Source organism: Micromesistius poutassou, assembly GCF_964030765.1.
Source record: "Micromesistius poutassou genome assembly, chromosome: 5".
NCBI classification, from domain to species: Eukaryota; Metazoa; Chordata; class Actinopteri; order Gadiformes; family Gadidae; genus Micromesistius; species Micromesistius poutassou.
Window position 1 is genome coordinate 11252150 of NC_140275.1, and position 25168 is coordinate 11277317.

General features: G+C 47.2%; 2 protein-coding genes across 2 annotated transcripts in view; one reads left to right on the forward strand and one right to left on the reverse strand.

The window, feature by feature from the left end:
• LOC311343273 (netrin receptor UNC5C-like) overlaps positions 1-16401 on the forward strand; it is a gene marked incomplete at its 3' end in the record, with an annotated part of 149673 nt that extends 133272 nt beyond the window's left edge. Inside the window, exons 12-18 of the mRNA XM_084468150.1 lie at positions 454-541; positions 3445-3613; positions 6549-6782; positions 10112-10261; positions 12336-12500; positions 14528-14706; positions 16233-16401. Coding sequence (XP_084324276.1) covers positions 454-541; positions 3445-3613; positions 6549-6782; positions 10112-10261; positions 12336-12500; positions 14528-14706; positions 16233-16401 — 1154 coding nt within the window. The remainder of the gene's footprint in view (positions 1-453; positions 542-3444; positions 3614-6548; positions 6783-10111; positions 10262-12335; positions 12501-14527; positions 14707-16232) is intronic.
• Positions 16402-20945: 4544 nt separating this feature from the next.
• Positions 20946-25168, reverse strand: part of bmpr1ba (bone morphogenetic protein receptor, type IBa) — a 26217-nt gene continuing 21994 nt past the window's right edge. Inside the window, exons 9-11 of the mRNA XM_084467679.1 lie at positions 23813-23988; positions 22079-22209; positions 20946-21642 (exon numbers count right to left, since the gene is read on the reverse strand). Of these exons, the coding sequence (XP_084323805.1) occupies positions 21517-21642; positions 22079-22209; positions 23813-23988 (433 nt within the window). The 3' untranslated portion in view covers positions 20946-21516. The remainder of the gene's footprint in view (positions 21643-22078; positions 22210-23812; positions 23989-25168) is intronic.

The window sequence follows — 25168 nt, forward strand, 5'->3', positions numbered from 1 at the left end:
AATAACATTTGAATACCAACAAAACACTTTGACATTTCTTATGTTTGGTCAGTTTAAGTTAATTAAAGATAGACAATAGACAATTTGGAGAGAGAAAGTTGTGAACGCAATGGACATGGGACATAGAAATAGTAGTAGTAGTAGCCAAACAAACTGATTAAAGGCAAACATGATTTAATTATAATTCATGATTAAAAATATCAATCACTTTGGCTTCACATAATTAGAAATGTAGGGCAACCCTATTGGTGCGCTGGCCTTAATGCAGATATTTTACAGTTTATTCTGAAACTTAATTTGTTGTGCCCAATGCCGCTTTGCATCGTGTGATTAAGTATTATTAGATGAAAGTGTTCTTTTTTTAATATTGGCATTCCTGTCTCCCATTTTACTCCATAATCCTTTCATCCATCTCCCTCCCTCCCTCCCTCCCTCCCTCTCTCCCTCCTGCAGGTGTGAGTCTGCTAGTCCCAGCAGGAGCAGTGCCGCAGGGTCGAGTCTATGAGATGTATGTGACCGTGCACAGGAAGGACAGCTTAAAGTAAGTCTGCCTCGCTTTCTCTCTCATTCTCTCTCTCTCTCTCTCTCTCTCTCTCTCTTTCTCTCTCTCTCTCTCTCTCTCTTTCTCTCTCTCTCTCTCTCTCACTCTCTCTCTCACTCTCTCACTGTCCGTTACTTTCTTGCACTGTCTCTCACGTTCACTCTCTCGCACTGTCTCTGTCTCTTGCTGTCTTCAGCTGTCTCTCTCTCTCTCGCTTTCTCTCTCTCTCTCTCTCTCTCTCTCTCTCTCTCTCCCCGTCTGTCTCTCTCCCCCTCTCTTTCTCTCTCTCTCTCGCTCACTCTCTCTCTATCTCTCTCTCCATCTGTCTCTCTCCTCCTCTCTTTCTCTCTCTCTCTCTCTCTCTCTCTCTCTCTCTCTCTCTCTCTCTCTCTCTCTCTCTCTCTCTCTCTCTCTCTCTCTCTCTCTCTCTCCATCTGTCTCTCTCCCCCTCTCTTTCTCTCTGTCACTCTCTCCATCTCTTTCTCTATGTGGGCGTGTGTCTATGTGGGTATGATGTGATGACATGAGCTGATGACACAGCGAGACCTTAGTGTGCACAGTGACATCCTCACCCCAGGGGCCTGTCTCCTGAGTCCTGGTAACGATTGGAGAGTGTCACATGAGCAGTTTACATTGAGATGGTCGTACCCGGGTTAGGGTAAAGGTCGGTACCTGCGACCACCTGATTTAAAACCGTCGGAAAAAAATAGTATATTATTGTGCAACTTATGCAATCTAATTATAAAGTAACACAGACATATAATCTCTCTCAAAGTTGACCTTTGGGAGATATCGAGTTTCAGGCTGATTATATCCACTTCGCTGCTCCTAACAAAATTAGAAAATGATAGAATATATTGCGACCCTCAACATGTTCCTATTAGTTACAGTGATTGCACATTTCATTTAATTTCATATGAAGAGTGAGTGAGAGTGTGAGAGAGAGAGAGAGAGAGAGAGAGAGAGTGAGCAAGTGAGTGAGTGAACAAGTGAGAGAGAGAGAGAGAGACTAAGCGAGCAGTCTGTGGCATTACACACACTCGATGGTTAGCCATAAATTGCCGGGTACACAATAGGTCAGAACACCTTGTAGATATCCTTGTACCCACCCACCCTGCCCTCTGCCTTCTCCTCCGAGTCAATAGTACGTGCTCTATGCTTTATCCAGTCCATGCAACATGCGACAGCCTTACAGCCTCAATCTCCTCATCTCGATCAATAGACAGAGACATAATCAAGAGTCCACCATCGACCTGGGCCGGGACGGGACCGTCTGCCCATCGGTCTCACCGGCTCATTTAGATTCTAGCCTACAGATTGTGTCAATCTGCTCCCTTCCCCGGGTCCCTGACAGTTCCCCATTCCCACAGATTGTGTGTATTTATGCAATATTAAACGTCAGTGTAAGAATCGATCGGGTTCCTTGAGGTCAGGCCCCCCCCCACCCCCCACCCCCCCCCCACCCCACCGGCTCCGCAGTGGGCAGGGTCGGTGCTTGGTTACGCAGTTATCCTCTGTGTTCTCTGCGTGCGAGTTGTTTTCCCTTTGTGTCGGGCCGTGACTCAGTCGATCAGAAGCTTTGAGGAGCCACGCGGTTGACGGCCTTCGGTTCCTACATGTGACTCGCGTATGAATCACATGTATGCTTCCCATGCTGCACGCTCGTCCGTGATTCACGGCCGTCTGCCGCGCGACCCTCTCCTTGAATGTGAGTCCATGAACGTCAACAGATATCTAGGCCAGCCGATCGGGACCGCTGCCTGTAGAATCCTCTTAAAATCGGGAGCTTTTTCTGCTCTCTTTTTTTTTTTCCCCCCTTTGGTCGGAGACAAAAAAGCTTTCCTGTCGAGATATTAGGATGTACAATTGAACATCTGGGTCCGAGTTAAACGGGAACCACTGAACCCCTCTATTCAGCACTCAGCGCTCGAAAAACCCCCCCGAGCTGGGAGAAACCCATCCGGACACCTGGCTCGGCTGCCCGCCCGGTAACGCTCCTTCGAGCATCACGCTGACTCCTCGTCGCCGCCCCGGCTGCGGCGCCGTCAGGGGGAGCCAGCTAAGTGTTAAGGTCAACCCCCCGGCTTTATTTTCTCATTAGCCCATCGCTACAGCTCAGCCTGGCTGTGTTCGGTTTCTCGTCGGCGTAACCAATACGTGTGTGATTCCTCTCTGCGGCCGCACCTGTCGCATACGTCCGCTTATCTTCTCCATTACTCCCCTCTCTTTTTTTTTTTTTGGGGGGTGCTGGGACTGGGATTACCGTGTCAGGTGATCCATCTCGCCGCCGAACCCGCCGATCAGATAAGGGGCAGCGGGGCTGGAAGTGGTGTCGCTGCAGTCACACAGTAGGGGCCCTGTGTGTCCGCTCGTTGCTCCAGTGCCGGCTACAGCCCTCCGTTGGGAGTGGAACCGCCTCATCCCCCCCCCCCCCCCACCCCCCACCCGTGGTAATGCCCTGCTTTATCAATGTTCCCTGCGCAGGATTACACAGGGTCAACAGGGGGGGCAGGACGCTGGAGTGGTAAGGGGTGTTTGTCTCACTCGTAGGTCCCCGAGCGGCCACGCCCTGTACCTGACCTGCTCTGTCCAGGATCTGAATGCAGGCGCTTCGGATAGCGTCTTCGAAATGATGACATGATGATGAAAGTTGCTTCAAACGTGTCACCTGACCTATCCAAATGTCCCTCTCCACCCCTCTCTCCACCCCTCTCTCCACCTCTATCCTCACCCCTATCTCCACTCCTCTCTCCATCCCTCTCTCCACCCCTCTCTCCTCCCCTCTCTCCACCTCTATCTCCACCCCTATCTCCACCCCTATCTCCACCTCTATCTCCACCCCTCTCTCCACCTCTATCTCCACCTCTATCTCCACCCCTACCACCCCCTCCATCCCCCTCCAGGCCTCCGGTGGAGGACGTCCAGACGGTGCTGAGCCCGGTGGTGAGCTGCGGGCCCCCGGGGGCCCTGCTGACCAGGCCGGTCATCCTCACCATCCACCACTGTGCCGACACGGACCAGGAGGACTGGCTGATCCAGCTCAAGAGCCAGCTGGCCATGGGGGAGTGGGAGGTGAGAGCTCACACCTCCACCCAACGCGCCCTGCTGCTGCTGCTGCTGCAGCTGTGTGTGTGTGTGTGTGTGTGTGTGTGTGTGTGTGTGTGTGTGTGTGTGTGTGTGTGTTTGTGTGCGTGCATATCGCTATGTGTGAGTAAGAGAGAGAGAAATGAGGAAAGAGAGATACAGAGGGAGAGAGAGGGACAGAGGGAAAGAGAGATACATAGGGGAGAGAGAGAGAGAGAGAGAAATGTGTCATTTGGTTTTCTTGTTATTCTAATAATTGCTCAGGGCCCTTGGTGAGGCGGTGTGTTTTCACTGTGACACGGTCGTCAGCATCGCTGTCACCTGGGTATCAGCTAATCAACAATCATTTCCCAGACACACACACACACACACACACACACACACACACACACGCACACACACACACACACACACACACAGGAACCATTGGTGCATGAACGGCAAGACACGAAAACACAAAACACGTGCGCACACACAACCACCCCTTCCTCAAGAGCACATACGCAATGCTGGAAAGTGGCATTTGTGCGCAGCCCTTGCATGTTGCTCACACAGTCGTACATTCAGTCTGGCCTTGGACTGTCTGATCACACCACAGGCACATTCACACATGAATGGTATGGAGGGGAAATAGGGAAAAGAAGGATAGATTTAGTGGACATACAAAGAGGCTACAGGCGTTCTCTGAAAGCAGGACTCCTATCAGACTCAATTTGTTGTGCCTCCTCTCTCTCTCTCTCTCTTGCTTCTTCTCTCGCTCTCTCTCTCTCTCTCTCTCTCTCTCTCTCTCGCTCCTTCTCTCTCTCTCGTCATCTCCCTCTCCCTGCCTTCAGTTCTACTCACTTTCTCCCAGCAGTGTACACCTCAGCAGGACGTGTGTGTGTGTGTTTGTGTGTGTGTGTGTGTGTGTGTGTGTGTGTGTGCCTGCTGATTTTGCATACACATCTCTCTTTGGGCATGCGTGTACATGTCTGTCTGTGTATCAATGTGTACGTACGTGTGAGTGTGTGTGTCTGTGTGTGTGTGTGTGCGCGTTTGTGTGCGTGCGTGCGTGTGTGATAAGGCTGTCTTGCAATCATCAGTGTGTCCACAAGGTCCCTGTACGAAGCTTTCCTGCGCCTTATCACAGCAGAACACAGTGTCTCTGCACAATTAGCCATGCATAAGACATGCTCCTCTGTCTATGTGAGCCGGTGTGCTGTTTATTCACCCAGAGAGAGAGGGGGGTGGAGAGAGAGACTGAGAGGGAGGGATAGAGAGAAAGGCAGGATAAGCAGGCAAGCAAGTGAGAAAACTGCGTAGGCAGGAAGAGAGAAAAAGTGGAAAGAAAGAAGGGTTCATTTCATCACACGGTGCATTTTGTGTTCCTAAGTGTTTCTTCTTTCCCACCGGAACTTACCTCCCTCTGCCTGGACCACGGCAACAACAACAACAACAACAACAACAACAACAACGCAAAGCACAAGGTCACAAGACAGCAGCACTACCACCGCAGAATAACCCCCAAAAAGCCGGCACATCACAATCCAGAGAGCAGGGGCATTGAATTCACCTCACGTCAGGGATAGGGGAGAGGGAGGGGGGGGGGGAGGGGGGGGGAGAGGGGTGCGGCCTTGCGTCGTGGCCACTAGTAATCACTGATTCAGACGCTATTGGTCTCCCGCCGTGCGGCAATCGATTCCACTCATCTGTGGGAAACACAGCCCTGCATACACTGTGACTCGACGCTCAATATTTTTTGATCATGCATTTATGGGGGAGCGAGACAGACGCAATAACTGCACGTATGCATTAGAGATAGAGATGGAGACACGTAAGTGAACACAAGTTGGAGACTTGTGTGCACGTACACACAAATAAAACGTGCGCACATACATGCACACGCACGCACGCACGCGCACACGCAGGCAGGCACACGTGCACGCGCATGCGCTCACTCCACGCGCACTCCACCGCAACCCCACCGGAATGCTCATGGATGCAAGCTAATGGGAAATTCAATAGGTGTTCTAAGAGATTGCTGTCTGTTTGCACATCCTCCTCCTCCTCCTCCTCCTCCTCCTCCTCCTCCTCGGCGCGCCAGCCCCACAGAGCACTATAGATTTGTCATAAGTCACGGCGGCGACAGAACCCTGGCAGGGACGCGAGCAGCCGCTCACTGACGGACGGTTAAACACAGGTCACTTGACAACAGGCTCCACAATGAGCGCCGCCGCCGCTGCCGCCGCCGCCGTCGACTCTGGTTAATTGAACTCTGATAAGAGGCACCCGGGCCCCCCCCCCCCCCCCCCCCCCCCCCCCCGGTACCGCGACCGCATCTGGAAACGCCGCTCAAAGCCTCGATGAATGGAGTGCATAGAATCGGAGCCCTCCGGGCGAGTCAACCCGTTCATTATGTTCCGCCGGAACTGGAGTAGGGGCCCGACAAAAGGGGAGTCGCGCCATCGTGTTTACCGTCTTGTTATTAAGTGAATTGAAGCCCGGGGAGATTAGAGCAAATGTTGCATTATGGGCTGTCCCTTTGTTAATAAAAAAAAAAAAAACGTTAGTCGTACTTCATGCGTCTGCTTGGCGTTCTTCACAAGTGTTTCTATGTTTGCAAGATGGAGAGTGCTTCACCATCACAAGGGGCACCATGCATGGTCAGTTGTTTATATTTGTCGAACCAAACTGAAATACGCGGCCTCGTCTGTGTGGATCCTGGATACAAGGATGCCCAACTACAGAGAATGGACTTCAGGGTTAGGATGTTTGTGTCTGCGTGTGTGTGTGTCAGACTAAAGTGTGTTACGACAAGAGTGTATGACTTGATGTGTGTTTGTATGTGTGTTCTACAGAAACAAACAGAAACATGACTTAATGCATTTTTTATGCGTCTGTGTGTGTGTTTGTGTGTGTGTGTGTGTGTGTGTGTGTCTTCCAGGACGTGGTGGTGGTGGGAGAGGAGAACTTCACCACCCCCTGCTACGTGCAGATGGACTCGGAGGCGTGCCACATCCTCACGGAGACCCTGGGGACCTACTGCCTGGTGGGCCAGTCGGTGGGCAAGGCGGCGGCCAAGAGACTCAAACTAGCGGTGTTCGGGCCGGTGTCCTGCACCTCGCTCGACTACCACATCCGGGTCTACTGCCTGGACGACACGCAGGACACACTCAAGGTAGGGCCTACTGCACGCGCACACGCATTCACACATGCACAAACGCACGCACGCACAAATATCTCATCAGGGTCTACTGCCCGGACGACACTCAGGCAGCACTTAAGGTGGGGCCTACTACACACACACACACGCATTCACGCATGCACAAACGCACGCACGCACAAATACCACATCAGGGTCTATTGCCTGGAAGACACGCAGGCAGCACTTAAGGAAGGCTCTACTACACAAACAAACACACATGCCTGTGCACACATACACATACACGCATGCACGCAAATATGCTCAAACACATGCATATATGAGCACGCATTAATGCGCGCACACACACATACACACACATGCATGCACACATACCACACATACATGCAAAAACGTTTGCAAAAACGGCATGCACATGCAAACATATTTGGCACACACAAACACACACACAGATTTATATGCATACACCCACACATATATACACACATATACACAAATCCCATTCCTCACTTTGAATTGCTATAGATTTTTTTCATCTATGATATTTTCCATAGTGACTTAATTGCAAATTCCGTATGACATATATCATACACCATACAGTATATACAGCTAGCTCAATTTAAATAGCATCGACAACTACCTGCTCATCCCTGCACAGTTTCACTTGAAATGTGTGTTTTTAAATCAAAAAGAGTTATGGTTTGAATAGAACTTGCATTTACTGATTGTAATTTCAGTATTTCTCCCGCCTCCGGATCTTCTGGGAGAATGAGTTGTTAAGCGATCAAAACACAGGATCAAGCAATGTCAAACTGGCAGAGGTTCAATTCAAAACTTAAAAAAAAAAAGCGATTAACATTGGGAACGTAGGCAGGCTTGACAAGCATGTCAGTGTATCCTAAGTTGTATGCCAAGTTACGTGCCAGTGTGTGTGTGTGTGTGTGTGTGTGTGTGCGTGCACGCACACGCACGCATGCACACATGTTCTTCGCGCACGTGCGCACACACACTTTCGCCGCTTTCATTACTATTTCAAGCGAGCGCACCGGAGTTCGGAGACGGGAGAGCGGGGTTCAGGGGTCGGACTTCTGTAATGATTGAGCCTTTGTGTTGCGTAAAGTTGCTGGCTGCCGTTGCAAGAAGCGCCGCACTGCAGGGCGTAGCGCGGGGCGTCCGCGTGGGAAGATGACAGAGCGGGGGGGAAATCGATTATTTCCCGACCCGGTGTGGGAGGCATCTGAAGACACGGATCGCTCTGAGGCTACACACACTTTGAGAATAAAAATAATAACGCTGTGCGTGTGTGTGTGTGTGTGTGTGTGTTGGTTTTGCGGGTGCGCACATCCGGCCCGTAAACACGCACAAACACCCACAAACACCTCGGCGTCTCATGATGCTCACGTTATCGGTTTGACATTGACCTCCCAGTAAGTGAGTGTTTGTTGTGTGTGTGTGTGTGTGTGTGTGTGTGTGTGTGTGTGTGTGTGTGTGTGTGTGTGTGTGTGTGTGTGTGTGTGTGTGTGTGTGGTGTGTATGTGTGTGTGTGCGTGTGCGTGGGTGAGTGCATGCATAATACGCACGTGTGTTTGTGTGTGTTTGTGCGTGCGCGCGCGCGCGCGTGTGTGTGTGTGTGTGTGTGTGTGTGTGTGTGTGTGGGTGTGTGTGTGGGTGGGTGAGTGAATGCATATGCACGTGCGTGTTTGTGATTATGTGTACATGCAAATGCGGGTGTGGGTGTGTGTGTGTGTGTGTGTGTGTGTGTGTGTGTGTGTGTGTGTGTGTGTGTGAGTGCATGCATATGCAACAGTGTGTTTGAGTTCATGTGCACATGTGAGTGAGCGCGTTGGCGTGTGTGTGTGTGTGTGTGTGTGTGTGTGTGTGTGTGTGTGAGAGATCGCACACACGTGTGCACGTGTGTACGTGTGTGTGTGTGTGTGTGCTTCAAGAGGACGTGGCCAGGTTACAGCGTCGTGGCCTCATCGTTGCCATCGCTAGCTTTTATATCCAAAAAGTCAATGTAAAAAAAAAATCACTGAATAAAAAGATGATGGTCGGCTGAGGGGGTGGAGGAGCGCTGCTCCGCAGGGTGCAGGCCCGAAGCTCCGGATGTTTTATTGAACAGTTGGGCACAGCGAGAGAGAGAGGGAGACAGTTCTGCACACACACACTGCCAGCCGGAGCTCACAGACATCATAGAAGATACAGGAGAGGAGAGAAGAGGAGCAGCTCTAAACGCGGTCCGATTCATCCGTCCTGTTAGGATATGTTTGGCAGGAAGTAGGTTGTGAAGCGCCGCAGACAAAATGACGAAGAGCTCCATGAGCTATAGAATTCGTCGGAAGACGGGCCGGCGCCGTGGCTCAACGCGTAGGCAAACTTATGATGAAAACAATCCAGGTTCGATTCCCACCCTGTGGTCCTTTGCGACGTGATGTCTTCCCCTCTCTTCTCAAACCCGCTTTCCTGTGTCTCTTCACTGTGCTGTTTATAAGGGCACCAAAAATAGCACATGAATTAAAAATAAAAATATATATTTATATATGTTTTAAGAAGATTGCTTAAAAGATGTGCATACAACATCAAGACTATGAAGGGAAATTTGTTTTTAAACACTTGATTTGTCATATTAAATATTAAATATGATAAGTGAAATGAAATGCTTGACCATATGGTAATAGAGGTTGGGGATCTTATAATAGGGATTGAATTAATGGAGGTTAAACAGCACGACATTCCGATCCGCGTGATCCCATTAGTCACTCTGGAGTTCATCATCAGTGAAGAATATCAATTGAATCCCAGTCAGAAGAGCGATAAAACATATCATATTTGTACTCTTTTATATCAATTAATACTCAGAATGTATTATTTTTGTAATAAGCTTTCATCATTAGGTGTCTGATGGAAGCCTAGAATTGAATCCAAACAACGTTATCCCCTTAAGACACTACCCAGCAGCACATACTAAAACCACCTGTGGGAGTGCGCTATTTATTAGGTTATTTAGCGATCGCTCCCATGAGAAATCAGTCGGCACACTTTGTTTCCGAGGCGACAAAGAGCAGTTGATCTTCCATTTAGTAGATCACATCATCCGACCAAAGCACTCTGCAGGCAACAAAGCGTGAAGAACCCAAAACGCAGGAAACACTTCCGCTCGTCCCATCAAATCCTACAGGTTCAAATCGCATTCTGACCCCCCGCCACCCGCTGTGTGCCACTTATTTCTCCTTCCGCTGACAGACAAATTGGGTGTGTGAATGCCGCTCACAACAACTCAACGTGTCGGCGGTGGCCTTCAGAGTGGTAACGGTTAGGGCTGTTTGTTGTCTGTGGATCTGCAGGAGGTGCTGCAGATGGAGACGCAGATGGGCGGAAAGCTGCTGGATGAACCCAAGACTCTGAACTTCAAAGACAGCACGCACAACCTGAGACTGTCCGTCCACGACGTACCGCACACACACTGGAGGAGCAAGCTCATCGCCAAGTACCAGGTCTGAAGCCTCTCTCGCTCTCTCTCTCTCTCTCTCTCGCTCTTGCTCTCGCTCTCTCTCTGTCTCTCTCTATCTCTATCCTTTTTCAGTCTGCGTCATAATAAATATTAGAGCACTTTTGGGCAAAAGATCAAGCGCTATGCCCCATTCATTCAGACGATTGTCAGAATTTATACATTGGATTAAAGCTGTTGGCAGCATCAAAATAGCAGGTTGTTATGTGTCTGAATGTATGACAATTGTCGACGATTGTCACTGGCTGAAATTGAAAGCATGGTTTGATTCCTTCCTAGCAGTCTTCTATCCCACCAGGGTATAATAAAATCTCCCCAGAAAATAAAGTTCATTCCCGTCTCTCTCTCAAAGAACGGTGGCTGTGTTGAGCCACTCAAGAAGAGCTGCTCTCAGAACATCAGACGCGCCCTCACTTGATTAAAATATAGAAATAAACACCTTTATAATCATTCATGATTCAAGATTTTTATTGACGACCGTCTAAGGAAAAACGTTCAATGCGTTCAATACTCAAAAAGATTCAATGCATTTTCGCTATACTCGACTCGTACAGAAGCGTGACTTATGTTAATGGGACATGGCAGAGCTAGAGACCAGTATGCTCTTAATGTCTGTCTGGTGTACACACTCTGTTTCTCCCTCACACTCATGCGTCTGTCCACTGAATAGTGAGTCAGTTGCTTGTCTTCCACAAACGGTCTAAATGCAAACAGATCTGGAAAAGTCGCTCACCATTTTTTCAAATTCAATTTGTTTAGGTTCAGTGCCCCTGTGCTCTTTGACAAACCATTGCATTATGCCACACTGTTTTTGCCTCATTGTGCACACACACCCGACACACATCACTATTGTTTGTCAACTGTAAAAGGGTCTATATATACGTATATATATATATATATATATATATATCTCCCTCACGTCCTCTCCCTCCTATCACTGGATGTCTCTTTCTATCTATCCATCCATATTATATATATATATATATATATATATAGCAATCTCTTTCTCTCTACAGTGTATCCCTCTCTCTCTCGTTCTCTCCATTTCTCTCCCACGTGCTGTGTCTCTCTCCCTCTCTCTCTCTCTCTCTCTCTCTCTCTCTCTCTCATTGCTCACTCACTCATTCATAGTAGGAACATATAACTATAAATGGTCGATGGCATCTTTTTGTTGAGAACTTGCCGAAGGCTAGCATAGGGGGGGTGGCGATGTTTATCACACAAATGTTAACAAAGAACACATTCATTTTATAGTTTATTTTCACGACGTCTGTTCTGCTGCACTGTATTCATTTTGGTTCTACACAGAAACTCAAGGACTGTTCAAATTGTGGATGAATCTTAAAGAGCGCTCTCACTTTCTTATATTTTGCGTATGAAGTGGTTGCACGAGAACATTCTCCTGGTGTATATATATTTTTCTTTTTTATAATTGTGGGTGACATTTCCTTTTTACTTTTTCTTTTCTTTTCCTTATACTCTACATTTCCCAACGTCTTCTGAATTATTCCAGTGTCTCTGTATATTGTTTATATATTTAAACCGATTTTTTTCTCAAATCAATACAAAAAGTGTGTAGTCTCCATCATTTTCAGCTTCAATCATGTCTCTCTTGTGAAAGAGCTACACACCCTCAGCCAGAGAATAGATAACGGTTGAATCAAAGACATGAACTGCGGTTGAGTGTATCACTTTCGGGAAACCGCCTTGCATCACTTCATTTGATGACACATGCTTTGGTAGAATGCTTTGGTAGAAAGCTTTTTGAACGTGCATTTGATGTACTATCTCCATTCTGATTTATAAAAATAACTTAAACCATCTTTGTGTGTGTGTGTGTGTGTGTGTGTGTGTGTGTGTGTGTCTCTGTCTGCCTGTGTGTGTGTGTGTGTGTGTGTGTGTGTGTGTGTGTGTGCGTCCCTGTGTGTTTGTGTCCCTCAATGTGTGTGTGTGTGTGTGTGTGTTTGCGTCCCTATATGTGTGTGTGTGTGTGTGTGTGTGTGTGTGTGTGTGTGTGTGTGTGTGTGTGTGTCTCTTGCGCTTCTGTTTGTGTCGTCCAGGAGATCTCCTTCTACCAGGTGTGGGGCGGCAGCCAGAGGACGCTCCACTGTACGTTCACCCTGGAGAGGCTGAGCGCCGCCACGTCGGAGCTCTGCTGCAAGCTCTGTGTCCGGCAGGTGGAGGGGGAGGGCCAGATCTTCCAGCTCAGCAACACACTGGAGGAGGTGAGGAGAGAGAGAGAGAGAGAGAGAGAGAGAGAGAGAGAGAGAGAGAGAGAGAGAGAGAGAGAGAGAGAGAGAGAGAGAGAGAGAGAGAGAGAGAGAGAGAGAGAGAGAGAGAGAGAGAGAGAGAGAATACACTATATTAATAGCGTATGTGCTATATATATGTGTTTGAGTGTTTGAGTGAGAGAGCGAGGGCCCTCATACTTTTGATCTTTCGAATGCGATCTGCGACCCTCATACTTTCTCTACTTCATTTTGCTCCCGTCTTCGTTTTTTTTTTGCCTACGAGGTCTCAGTGTCACCTATTTATTTAGTTTCACTCCTTTGACCTTCTTCAAACTGGTCTGGAGACTGCTGCTCAATTATTCATTTGTGGGGCGTGATGGGGTGGGGGGCTACGTGGGCGTGTCACATGATGTGTTCTGAATAATTTGAATGATTTTACAAGATAGCCGTGGCTGTAGCCACGTGTGTGTGTGTGTGTGTGTGTGTGTGTGTGTGTGTGTGTGGGTATGTGCGTGTCAGCGTCAGTGCCCGAGGTCATCCAGTACTCCCACTGTCTCCTGTACCACGGATCATACCGTTGCGTCCGTCGTCCCTCGTTCCTTCCCGATAAAGACGGTGGTGAAACCATGAGAAGCTGTCGGCGCGACGCGTCTCAACGCGGGATTTATATCACTAAGTAGCGCGACGTCGTCTGTCGTCGAGTGGGTGTCTCAGCGCTCGCCAGTGGTTGATTATGCTGAGATAGTTTTCTGATCACAGCTTTAGCATGACATCCACCCTCTAAGCTCGCTGTCTGTCTGTCACAGTGTCTCCTCCTGATCCCTGGTGCACCAGTAAGCCCGTGTCTGAGTCCCGGTGTGGATATGCATTTTGATTGGTGGAAATGAGTGCAGGGGGGGAAAAAAGGAAGAAAAAAAAAATAAAAATCGGAACCCAGACTTATTGCAAGTGACTTAAGGGTTTTCCGTCATCATGTTGTCTGGAGTTCAGGAAGAGAAGTCTCCGGGCCCCCGCCATCTCGGAGAACGTTTCTGACCGAAACATCTTCAGAAAAAAAAAACACCATCAGCAGTCGGTCGTCATTCTCATGATAATGGAATAAAAGCACCAAGACCACGGCGCGGAATGTGCGCGACGTCACGTGTTATTCCGTCTGCGCTCTTTATTCGGATGAACTCCGTAACTCCTTGGCTCCTCCTGCGAAGCCGCTCTCTATCCTCCCGTTCACCTCCTCGTTCTTTATGTGTCCTCCCCGCTCAGCCAATCGGCGGGCTGCTCTTACACAAAAAAAAATACACGAATAAAAGGACAGATTTACCACGTATGAGTTCAGCTGGGGAAACAAAATGGAGATGACTCCTCTACGCATCCATCACTTGCTCCTTTTAAGAACCCCCCACCCCCCCCCGACCCCACCCCACCTCCACCTCCACCACCACTAAGTAGACGGTGTAAAATACTAATCATTTGCATCAGTAATGGCAGGGCCACCCCCCTCTGTTGCCAAGTCCCATTCATTAGAGCCTTCTCTCTCCCGCGCACGGGAGAGAGAGGTTGATTAATGAGAGAGAGAGAGAGAGAGAGAGGACGCACAGAGGAAAGAGCTGCAGGTCTTCGGACCTCCAAGGCGGTTGATTTACGCGTCCGACGTCCGCCCGCTGCAGCGTGCTGCTCGCGGTGCTTTTAGTCATGTGATTTAACGCCGCGCAGGCCAGCTTGACCGACTGGTACTGTTTTCTCTCTGTCAAACAACCTCTGATGGAGAATCATGCGGTCCAGATGTTAGATGTTGCCAAGTTAGATATGGCGTGTGTGTGTGTGTGTGTGTGTGTGTGTGTGTGTGCGCGGTTGTGTGTGCGTGTGTGTGTGTGTGAGCCATTCCCCACATGTCTGATTCATTCCTGCTGCTCACACACCATATTGGGAGCTCTTCAGAAAAAGAATATTTCAAATGGGAGATTTTGTGTTATGTCCCATACTAAAGCATTATCCCTGCTGCAAATGTCTCCTTTTTTTCGCAGGACGTCCAGTGCATAGACACGTCCCTGATGGACCCGGCCAGCAACATCACGGCTCTGGTGGGGCCCAACGCCTTCCGCATCCCCCTGTCCATCCGACAGAAGCTGTGTGGCAGCCTGGACGCGCCCCAGACCAGAGGCAACGACTGGAGGATGCTGGCTCACAAGCTCCGCCTGGACAGGTGAGGCCAGGGCAGAGCCATCGCTGTGGAAACACAAATGTCGCGTGTGTTAGTTTTGGGGTTGTTTTGGTTCGGTTTTCGGCACAGGAGACCCGAGTGTCAGATGTTTAGGAGAAGCCACAGCAATTAGGAGAACACGTTGACATAAGGAGATTACATATTTTTGTGCCCTAATCCCCTTAAACGCATAAACCACACAAATAAATGCATACAAAAATAATGTCTGACTCACACACTCGCAAACCCAGCCACACACATTAATACCCATAGCTAATAAAAAAAAAAACACTCACAACTACACAAACACTGTTTTTGTCTACCCCTCTCCTATACAGACACAAGCAGACACATAATCACGATCATATCATTTAACGACTTTGACTTCAGTTCAGCTCAGCTCAGCACATCTGAAAAACAACGACGAGATTGTAAGAGGAGGGAACAGAAAGCAGACGAGACGCATTCGACCGCCCGCAGCACACAGGAGGGCAGGAGGTTCTCACACGTCTTTGTGCAGCATCAGCTTCCCGCCGTGCATAGAACATCAGCAGCCGCCGATGTTCCAGTTGTGCTGGACGCGTGGGGCGTGCCTTAAGTTGCCGACAACACGCGCTCGTGTTTTCCTCCTCTATGTATACTTGATGAGGTGGCTGATGAATTGTTCAGAGGAGAGACGGAGCCGTCGCTCACAGCCATCTGCGCTCTCGTTGTGGTTCTGGATCACGCCGTAGACATCCTGGTTCTCTCCAGCCACGCTTAGCACAACGTTCTCTTTTCCCTGTCCACCGTTGTCCCATTGTCCCAGGGTTTGTCGAGGGGGGGGGGGGGGGGGGTTTGACGGCCCCAGCCTAAAGGTTCTGGGTTCAAACCCAAGTATCCGCAGTGCAGTGTAATGCCAGGGGGGCTTTCCTGAGAGAGATGCCTCAAAGCTGACTAAATTCATTCATAGTTTGGTTCCCTCAACGGCTTTCGCTCTCTTCTTTTGACTTCTATGGGGGAAATGATTGCACGCACACACAAGCACAAGCAGTTGATCATGCGCAACAGTGATACAAAGTGCGTATCATGGGAAACAAAACAACAAGGACAACAAAACTATTAAAAATAGAAGAAATCTCATCAGTCTCATATTAGAGCTACAGTTACACCTGCAGTTACACCTACACCTGCACCATGTCACGTTTTACTGCAGATATTCTGTAAAAAAAGATCTGAACTAGAAAGTTTCTCTGACATAAAACGCACCCCTCCGCGAATCTAACTTGAATTTATTTTTTCTAAAAAGAACTCAACTTTAAAAACATCTGCCGCTATAACTCACGCCACTAGAGATGGCAGATGGGAAAGTGTACATAGTGCAGGATGAAGAAGAAGGGAAAAAGGTTACGCACTAAACGTAAAATGAATAATTAACGCTTTTGTTTAGAAATATTGACATCACCTCCCCTCGTCTCTCCACCCCCCCCCCCCCTCCCCCCCTCTGCCCTCCCCCTCCCCCCCCCCCCCCCCCCCCCCTCCCCCATCAGGTACCTGAACTACTTTGCCACCAAGGCCAGCCCCACGGGGGTCATCCTGGACCTGTGGGAGGCACAGCACTTCCCCGACGGAGACCTCAACGAGCTGGCGGCCGTGCTGGAGGAGATGGGTCGCCATGACAACAGCATGCCCTCCATGATGATGATGGCCGATCACTGACCACGCCCCACCCCACCCACCCACCCCCCCCCGCCCCACACACATTTTAAAAGAGAAAAAGGAAAAAATGGCCGGTCACCTTGGAGGTGTTGCAAACATTAACGACCAAGGGGGGAAAGGATTTTTTTTTTTTATATCTAAAGCGGGTTCGACAGGGAAGGAGGAGGAGGAGGAGGAGTAGGATGAAGAGGATGAGGAGGAAGAGGAAGTCCAGGTGTACACAAGGAGAAGGCTGTACAGAGACTTTATACTAACATGGCGGACCGAACTGTTACGCAGGGGTCTGCCAAACATTGCTCTGTGTGGTTGTGTGTGTGTGTGTGTGTGTGTGCATGCGTGTCAAACAGTGTGTGTACGTGCCTACACCTGTGGGTGTGTGTGTGTGTGTGTGTGTGTGTGTGTGTGTGTGTGTGTGTGTGTGTGTTTGATCTCGCAGAGGCATGTCCAAGTCCTCTTTTTTGTTTTTCGCGTGGGTTAGCATCAAGGAAAGGCAAACAGCGCCCATGGGCTGCCCACAGGAACAAACATGAAACGGACCGGGCTAACACCCAGTGTCCGCTACACAACACAGCTGTTCCCTGGATCCATCCCCCCGTCCACCCAAACATATAGGAAATAAGAAACCGAGGCAGAAGAAACCGACCTTGACGTTCCCTCCTCCGCCGCGCTCGCAGGAGGAAGGAGAATATTATCAAAGGAAGACAGGGCAAGATGAGAGGACTCCCCTTTGGGTGGAGGAAACAGGATGTAACAAAATAAAAGCGGGGCGATAAAGGATGTGAAAAATGAAAGCGCGCAGCGGGTGACCAGCCGTAAAGGCGGAGCAGAGGAAGGAGGGAGGGCTCGGATAACGGGGTAACGCATCTCTTGTGAACCCGGCACCGCTGAACCGGTTCCCCCCCGAACAACTTGTCGTCTTTATATCGTTCCCTATAGGGAACACGGTGTATCGTGGAGTTTTGGTTTTGTTTTTTTTTCGCTGTCTGTTTTTTTTTTTTGCGTGAGTGAGTGCTTTTTTTCGTGTTCGCCACGCGGCAGGGACCAGTCTGAGCAAACCAGGTCCTGACCCTGGTCTCAGTCAGATGGACTTCTCTGTGGCTGACGGATGTGACGTCCGTTACGTTTTCAATGTCCCGACAGGAAGGTCACCCGGTCTGTTTGTTTTATTCCGAAGGCCCCGAATCCGATTATTATTATTTTTTTTTCCCAGAGGCATTCATTGTGACAGTATTTTTTTTGTGACTGTTAAGGAAGGCAAGCCTGCTCATTTCTCGTTTGTATCTGTTGACCCGTGTCGTGTGCCACATGGTATTCTTCTTCTGAAAAAGCTTAGGGGGTAAAAAAAAAAAAAAAAAGGTGCAGACAATGTAAATATCCGCTTTCTCCCGTGAGTGGATATCGAGATGTTTTGACCCGTTTGACGTAGTGCTTCAGCTCAACACCCCATGAGAGGACTCATAAGACACACACTGAAGGGTGGCGGGTTGCCTAGCAACCACTCCAACCGCTATAACAAGAGTAGCCTGTACCCAGTATCGTCGGATGAAAAGGATTCATTTTGTGACTTTGTGACCGCACGCTCCACGGGAAGGCAAAAGGACAAAGGGACAAACTAAGGAGGGGTTAATTGTTAATTATACCTCTTAAAACAACGGTTGTGGAATGGTGAGCCATAATACAGCTGGCATATTTTGATGAATGCGGGGGGACTTCTGGTCTGATGTGTGTGTCGTGTTCCCTGACACATGCCTTCAGGTTGCTTTATGTGTGGCCGTCACCTCCATGACTTTCATTGCGTTGTCACGAGCACCGTTCAGTGGCCTTGTTGAAGAATAGCAGCAGTTGCATTTGGTTGCGATCAAGAAATTGTAAATACATGAATATCATTCTCATCCTAATGGCTATTGTATTAACTGCATATCATAGTTAATTGTTTGTTTTTTTGGGGCTTTATATACATCGATATCATGTTATGATTTATTTGCATCTTTTTAAGTTTTGGAAATCAATGGTGTTACATATTAATGGTTGCCAATTTTTTTTAAGTAGACCCCTATTCTGTGTTCAACAAAGGCCATTCATAACATGTATTATTTCTTTATATTTAAATACATTTATTTCATTCATTTCATCAACATCTAGAAAACAAGAGGTGTAAAATGAAGTGTAACATCTCTCTGATAGAAACACAGGTGATTGCTATGTGACAAGAATCGCTTGAGGCCTATACGAAAATGAGTTGCAGTAACCTTTTTATCACACTAGGAGGCAGTGCTGTCCCAAGAACACTCTAGGTTTAACTTACTTACATTGGGGTTTACAGGGAGACAGAGCGCTTTGGCTTTGAAGAATGTGAAAGAAGATCAACTAAACGGTTACATAGCCTCGTTTTGGTTAGCCTTTAGGTTATGTAGGGTGTTTGTGATAGCGCAAAACATTATAAACTTCCTGTGAGATGGACAGAAAAATCCATGAACAATCCAGAAGCTGGAGTTAAAAGTGTTTTCTCCATACTGCTTTGGGGTGTGTGTGTCTCGCAGCATCTAGTGGCACAATGTAGACATTGTTATGAAGGCATCTACTATTCAATAGTCGCCATATAAAAGCAAACTGACTGGTTTGTGGAGGAGATAGGGAGCAAAATATAAAAGTACAATGCGTCAGGTGAGATAGGTAAGAGATTGAGAATTGTATTTTTGTTTACCTGATGCTGCAACTGTCTAAACAGCAAGAGCGCTCCTTGATGAATTATGGGTTACGGGTTGTTTTTGTCATTTCGTTTTTAACCAAACACACAGGTCTGAAAGGAATACAGGTGCAACATATTCAGATATACACAAATCAGATGTATCAGTCTAGACCCCTAGGCCTTGTGTATACATAAATTAAAATCAAAATATATTTGTATTCCTGCTAAGCCGACATACCCAACCAAAGTACAGTTATCCCTGTTGAATCACTGCGAGCTATAGTGCTTGAGAGAACCGCCATCCATTCAACTGTTATTGTTTTGTTCTTCATTTCTCAGAACCGAGCATGTCAGTCAAAAAAGCTTGACCAATGTTTCACACTTTTTCTTCACAATCTTTCTTTCAAGATCTCTCTCGCCCTCACTTTATACATTTATCCCTCTCTCTTTCGCTCTCTCTTTCTCTCTCTCTCTCTCTCTCCCTCACTTTAAACATTTATCCCTCTCTCTTTTTCTCTCTCTCTCTCTCTCTCTCTCTCTCTCTCTCTCTCTCTCTCTCTCTCAGCCCATGGTGAATCGCATGCCACATGAAGTTGTAATTTTGATCTGCCTGCCCTTGTGTCATTGCATATCCCGGCCATTCATCACGCTCTTGTTTCTACACACAGGGTCAATAGAGGGAGTGAAGGGAGACTTCAGATAAGATGCCATGAGTGTCTCAAAAAGTGGAAAGGAAATGTAAAAAAAAAAAACTTTTCTTTTCTATACACAGTATGTACAGTTGTGTGCTGTCGTCTATATTTGGCAAATTTCGTAATATAAAAAAAACAGCAGTACAAGTTATAGTTGATAGTTTGTATGGTTTCAGTTTGTGTATGATTTTTGTTTTTATTTTGGTAAAGGCAGTGTCAACTATGCAAACCTGGCATTGTTTCTCATGATAGGCGTGTATTTAAAGCTGTGCTGTGCATTCTTCTCCTTTTGTTTTACTATCAGGGGTGTTTTGGTTTGTTAATGTCGGGTAGTATTGGTCCATTATAGCTAATTCTGGCACGCTTCTATCTTGCGGTTTGCCCTTCTCGCTATCGCTCTTAATTGTTTTCTGTACAAAGTGTAAGAAAGAATTTTTAAGACAATTAATAAATTATATTTATAAGCAATACTAAGAATGAATCTGTTTTTGTGTGGTTATTGCTGTAAATGTTGATGCGTGCCTTGTTAAAGCTTCACGCACAAATTTCTTTGTTGCCCTTAGGCAGACAAACACACGGTCTGAGACCACCTTCAGGTCTGAGACCACCTTGGTGTTTCAGACCACCTTTTTCTGGCCTATTTTATTCTTCATATAAATAAATATATATATATATATATATATATATATATATATATATATATATATATATATATATCTTCTCGTGGTTCTAAGTTATAGTACTACCTCCAGCCCGAACATCTGTTAAGCTGTTGTTATATGAGGCATGAACAGTTAGGTGAAGCCAATTATCTAAAACATCAGTTCCAGTTAAAGCTGTGTTAATCTTAAATGGGGAACCAGACTACAACGGAAGGAATTAAAGTTAATTTAGACGCAAAAGCCCCCCATCCAGAATTGTTTTGGCCATATAAACTTTATTATTCTCATAAAATCTTAACAAGTGACAATATATAGGGAAAAAGATTTAACATTTTTTCTACTTTTTTCGACAGACGTAACCAGAAAAAAACAAACTTTTTTTTAAGGCCTCAACATACATGGAGCCTTCACATACGGTCAGTCAGTGTATCAAAAGCAAAACGGTTTGTGGAAGTGAAAGAGAAACAACAGAAACAAGTTTTCAGTCCTGGGCTTTAAACATGAACAAAACCATCGGTTGTGTGACTGGGCTTTAAACGACGCGCTACACTTACACATTGATACTTTATACACATATATTCAGGACCCTTTCACCCACAGGTCAATCAGCTTTCACAGAAAGCGCTGGTATCTTTCCACCCACAGTTAAGGTCAGTAGCCTGTTTACAAAGCTCTGAAACTACATTGCCATTTCAAACTGGACCTCCGTTTGTGTATAACTCGTTCTAGCCAAGGCAACACACGTAGTAGTTGGTTTTGGAGTCCCTTAAATTGGTCTCTAAAACGATACTTTTTTTTTTTTTTACGTTTCACTCCTTTTCGAGACTGACCCAAATCGTACAAGACCATGAAATGACATCCTCTCTTCGTTACCGATGTCCTTTTCAAAGCGTCCCCCAGCTCCCTAGGCGCGTATTCCAGTTAGTAGTTCCAGATGTCCCGCACGCGCGTGCGCGTGTGTGTGTGTGTGTGGGGACTTGTGGTCCAAAAGGCCGGCCGGGGGGGAGCGTGTGTCCGAGCTCGTCGTTCGGACGCGTGTGTCCATTGTGTGTTTGGGGGGCGGACATACGCCTCACAGCTTGATGTCCTGTGACTCCGACATCTTGGCGAGCGTCTTTTTAACGCGCAGCGCCGTGAGCCGTGAGCCGGGGTTGTGGGCCCAGCACTCCGTCATCAGCTTCCCCATCTGCCGCAAACACTGGAGACAGACCGGACGGACAGGCGCTGTTATGAGGAAGACGTGCGTGTGTGTGCGTGTGTGTGTGTGTGAGTGTGGCGTTTTTATCATGTATGCAGTTCATTTTGTATGCATGCATTTTCATGTGTGTGTGTTTGTTTTCATGGCTCTTTCGTGTGTGTCTGTGGGTGTGTTTTTTTATTTTCTACCACTCAGTGTGTGCAGAAAATAACACAGAACATGTGGTTCTGTGTGTGTGTGTGTGTGTGTGTGTGTGTGCATATGTGGCTCGTTGTGTGTGTGTGTGTGTGTGTGTGTGCTTCTGTATGTGTTTGTGTGTGTGTGTGTGTGTGTGTGTGTGTGTGTGTGTGTGTGTGTGTGTGTGTGTGTGTGTGTGTGTGTGCTTCTGTATGTGTGTGTGTGTGTGTGTGTGTGTCTGTGGCTCCGCCCCTCCTACCTCATCGCTGGTCCACCTATTAGGGAAGGAGGGGCGGAGCCTCTTGATGCAGACCACCTCCCTCATGTCCTCGTAGGAGGGGTCGGTGGGCACCAGGTCGTGATAGGGCAGCTGGTACTCCTCCAGGATGCCTAGACCAGGTAGGGTAGCAGAATACAGGTAAAGTACACCGACATTAGCGTACACAGCTCCATCAATACAGAGGACAGTGTAACTGCCACTAGTTCACCACCAGGGGTGCTGTTGTCCCTTAACCATTAAAACACCATTTCTGAAACCGACCCTATAGTTACATCACCCAGAGGTATGATGGATAGACACAGCCTGCCTTGTTAATCACCATCACACCTGGTGGTAAAATAGAGGCTATTCAAAGGTCAAAGGGTTTCTACATGGATGTTTTTCTGGATCACTGTTGAAACACAGCTTGAGTGTGATGAGCAAAGCTGGCTTTGCTTTGTCAATGCATTTGTCAATGCATTTGTCAATGCCTTTGTCAATGCCTTTGACATTATTTATTGATATTGAGAGTTAAAGGTTAATTTCCATGAGTTGGATTTGCTTTGTTAACGTCTTCATCACTAGGCCCATTTCTGAGGGTTTTTGTCAGAAAATAACATACCTCAACTAAATAGAGTATATCACCACAACGGCAAGGGCTATAATATGTAATTATGATACAAAAATAAGATAAAACCTGTGAGATTGTTGTGCAAGTGAAATTATCAATGTGGATACTACTTGGTTAGAGTGAATCAAGCTACAACACAGCATGAGTTCTGCCTGAAATAAATCATGTCATGTTTTGCACCACCTAGTGCATTATCAGTTGGTAGCACTATAGTAATATAGGGCCATATCACACCATCTGATCAAAATTTGATGCCAATGTGAATTGAAGCAAAGATAAGAGAGGTTTCAGTAGAGGTAGGGTTAGGGGAAATCTCAGAATAAATAAATAAATACAATGCAAACCAATGCAAAATTGACAATAAGAACTTGATGAGACACAAACAGGTAGATATCTGGAGAACCCATCGTACAATTTTGACACTGGACCCCTCTGTTGAAAGGTCAGAGTGATTATAATTTAATGACACCAAGCCAAACAATCACAATTTCGCCATACGCCACCAGATGATGCTGAAGAACACAAAGGCAATTTACCTATTTCCTCTGAGCCTCTGTTTTTGGATTGTTTTTGTCTATAGTTCGGCAGTGACTAAAGAACATTCATTTGTTACAAATTTATTGTAATCTCTTCATATCCAGTCTTTTTTCCCACTTATCCAATGGCACACAGCTATTTTGTTATTCATACTTCACATTTAGTCAGTTATTGTTTTTATCAGCTCAACTCAGCGCAGAACTTCATATATTGGCAACTAAATACAACCCCCATTGAAGAAAACATCACTAATGAAATACCCAATATATGAATCCAGCAACATAATGATGATGATGCCATATTAATGTACTGTATTTAATGTATTGAAATAACTATTTCTAATCATAATGTATTTTCTTCATTCTATTTGCAATTTGTACATCCTTAGTTTTTTATTTGGTCTAAACACCTTTTTCTTTTCACAAACCTCCCTTGCACAGTATTTGTTAACTGCCTGTTCTCAACTCCTCAACAAATAACCTAAACTCCACCATCATCATCATCATCATTATCCTCATCCTCATCATCATGCTGAAGGGATGAAGAGCACGCGTGCTTCCAGCTACCTCCAGAGAGACAGCGTCTGGCGATCTCCCACAGGATGAGTCCGAAGCTGTACATGTCGGCCATGATGTAGGACTGGAAGTGGTAGCGGTTGAGGGTCTCCTCCAGCACCTCGGGGGGCATGTAGCGCTTGGTGCCCACCCGGGTGTTGGGGGGGATGTCCACCTCGTTGGTGTCGCTGCGCGGGAGTAGAGGAAAGAAAAAAATAAACGTTCATGTGTCATGTGACCTCATCTGGACGTCAAAAGAGGGTCAAAGTGATCGGGGCTAAAAGCGTCCGCCTAATGACTTAAAGGGGACACGTTATACCACCAGGTGTGAGTGTGATTACAAGCCGTTTTGAAAATGTGCCGCTTCTGACACCACAGGTGGGCGTGTCCACCTAGATGTCTGGCGGATAGGTGGACACGCCCACCTGTGGTGTCAGAAGCGGCAACAGCTTGTAACGGCTAATCACGCTCACACCTGATGGTATAATATGGCCCCTTTAATGTGAAGTCATTTTATATGAATGAGCGCCATACAGGTGTTTGTCACTTGTACTTTTATGACAGTATTAAAACCAGCTGTTGTGTTGAGTTTTGTTGCGTGTGTGTGGCTGGTGGCCGGTTTAAGTCAGTTTCATTGGACGCTGGGTGAGGCTGCACACCTGTGGTTCATTGGATCAATGCACCAAGGCTACACCAGCCAGAGACACTCAGGGAACAGCTCTGCCATGTCCATTTAGACTGGCTTTACACAACAACGATCTGAACACAAACCGCAAAAGTGGCGTTACGTTCCCACTTTTCATTCCGTGTTTAGACGAGCGTCTTTGGGTGGAAATCTGCGTGCATACGGTGATGCAAAAGTGTGTGAAATCCGACATGTTTGTTGTGGTTTGCCTGTACTGCACATGGATGTGACGTAAACGCATACGGGACGAGAGCCAGCGTGAGCAGCTCAGAGCACACTTTTGCGCTGTTAACCCTTTAGACGGATACGCAACGGTGGAGCGTTTTTAAGATTTCCACTCTGGAGGGTGGGTTAATTTTTTTGCGTTTTTAAGCCCCGAAAACGCTGTCGCCGTCTAAACGAAAGGCACATCTGATAAAGTATTTTGTCGGTTTCACCCGGGAGCGTTGTCATGTAAAGCCAGCCTTAGACCGCCTGCTCTGCATGCGACAAACCTCGGATTCCTAAATCATCTTCCTCATCTCGTCAGCACGTGAAACACTACCCAGGAGACGGGAGGTCCAGCAATAAACGCAAACCGTGACAGTAGTCCACGTTAAAATAAGAAACCGGTGACTATAGCAACCCACAACCGACGTCGGCGAAGCCGTAACAACTACTATCCCCATCCCCCCCCCCCCCCC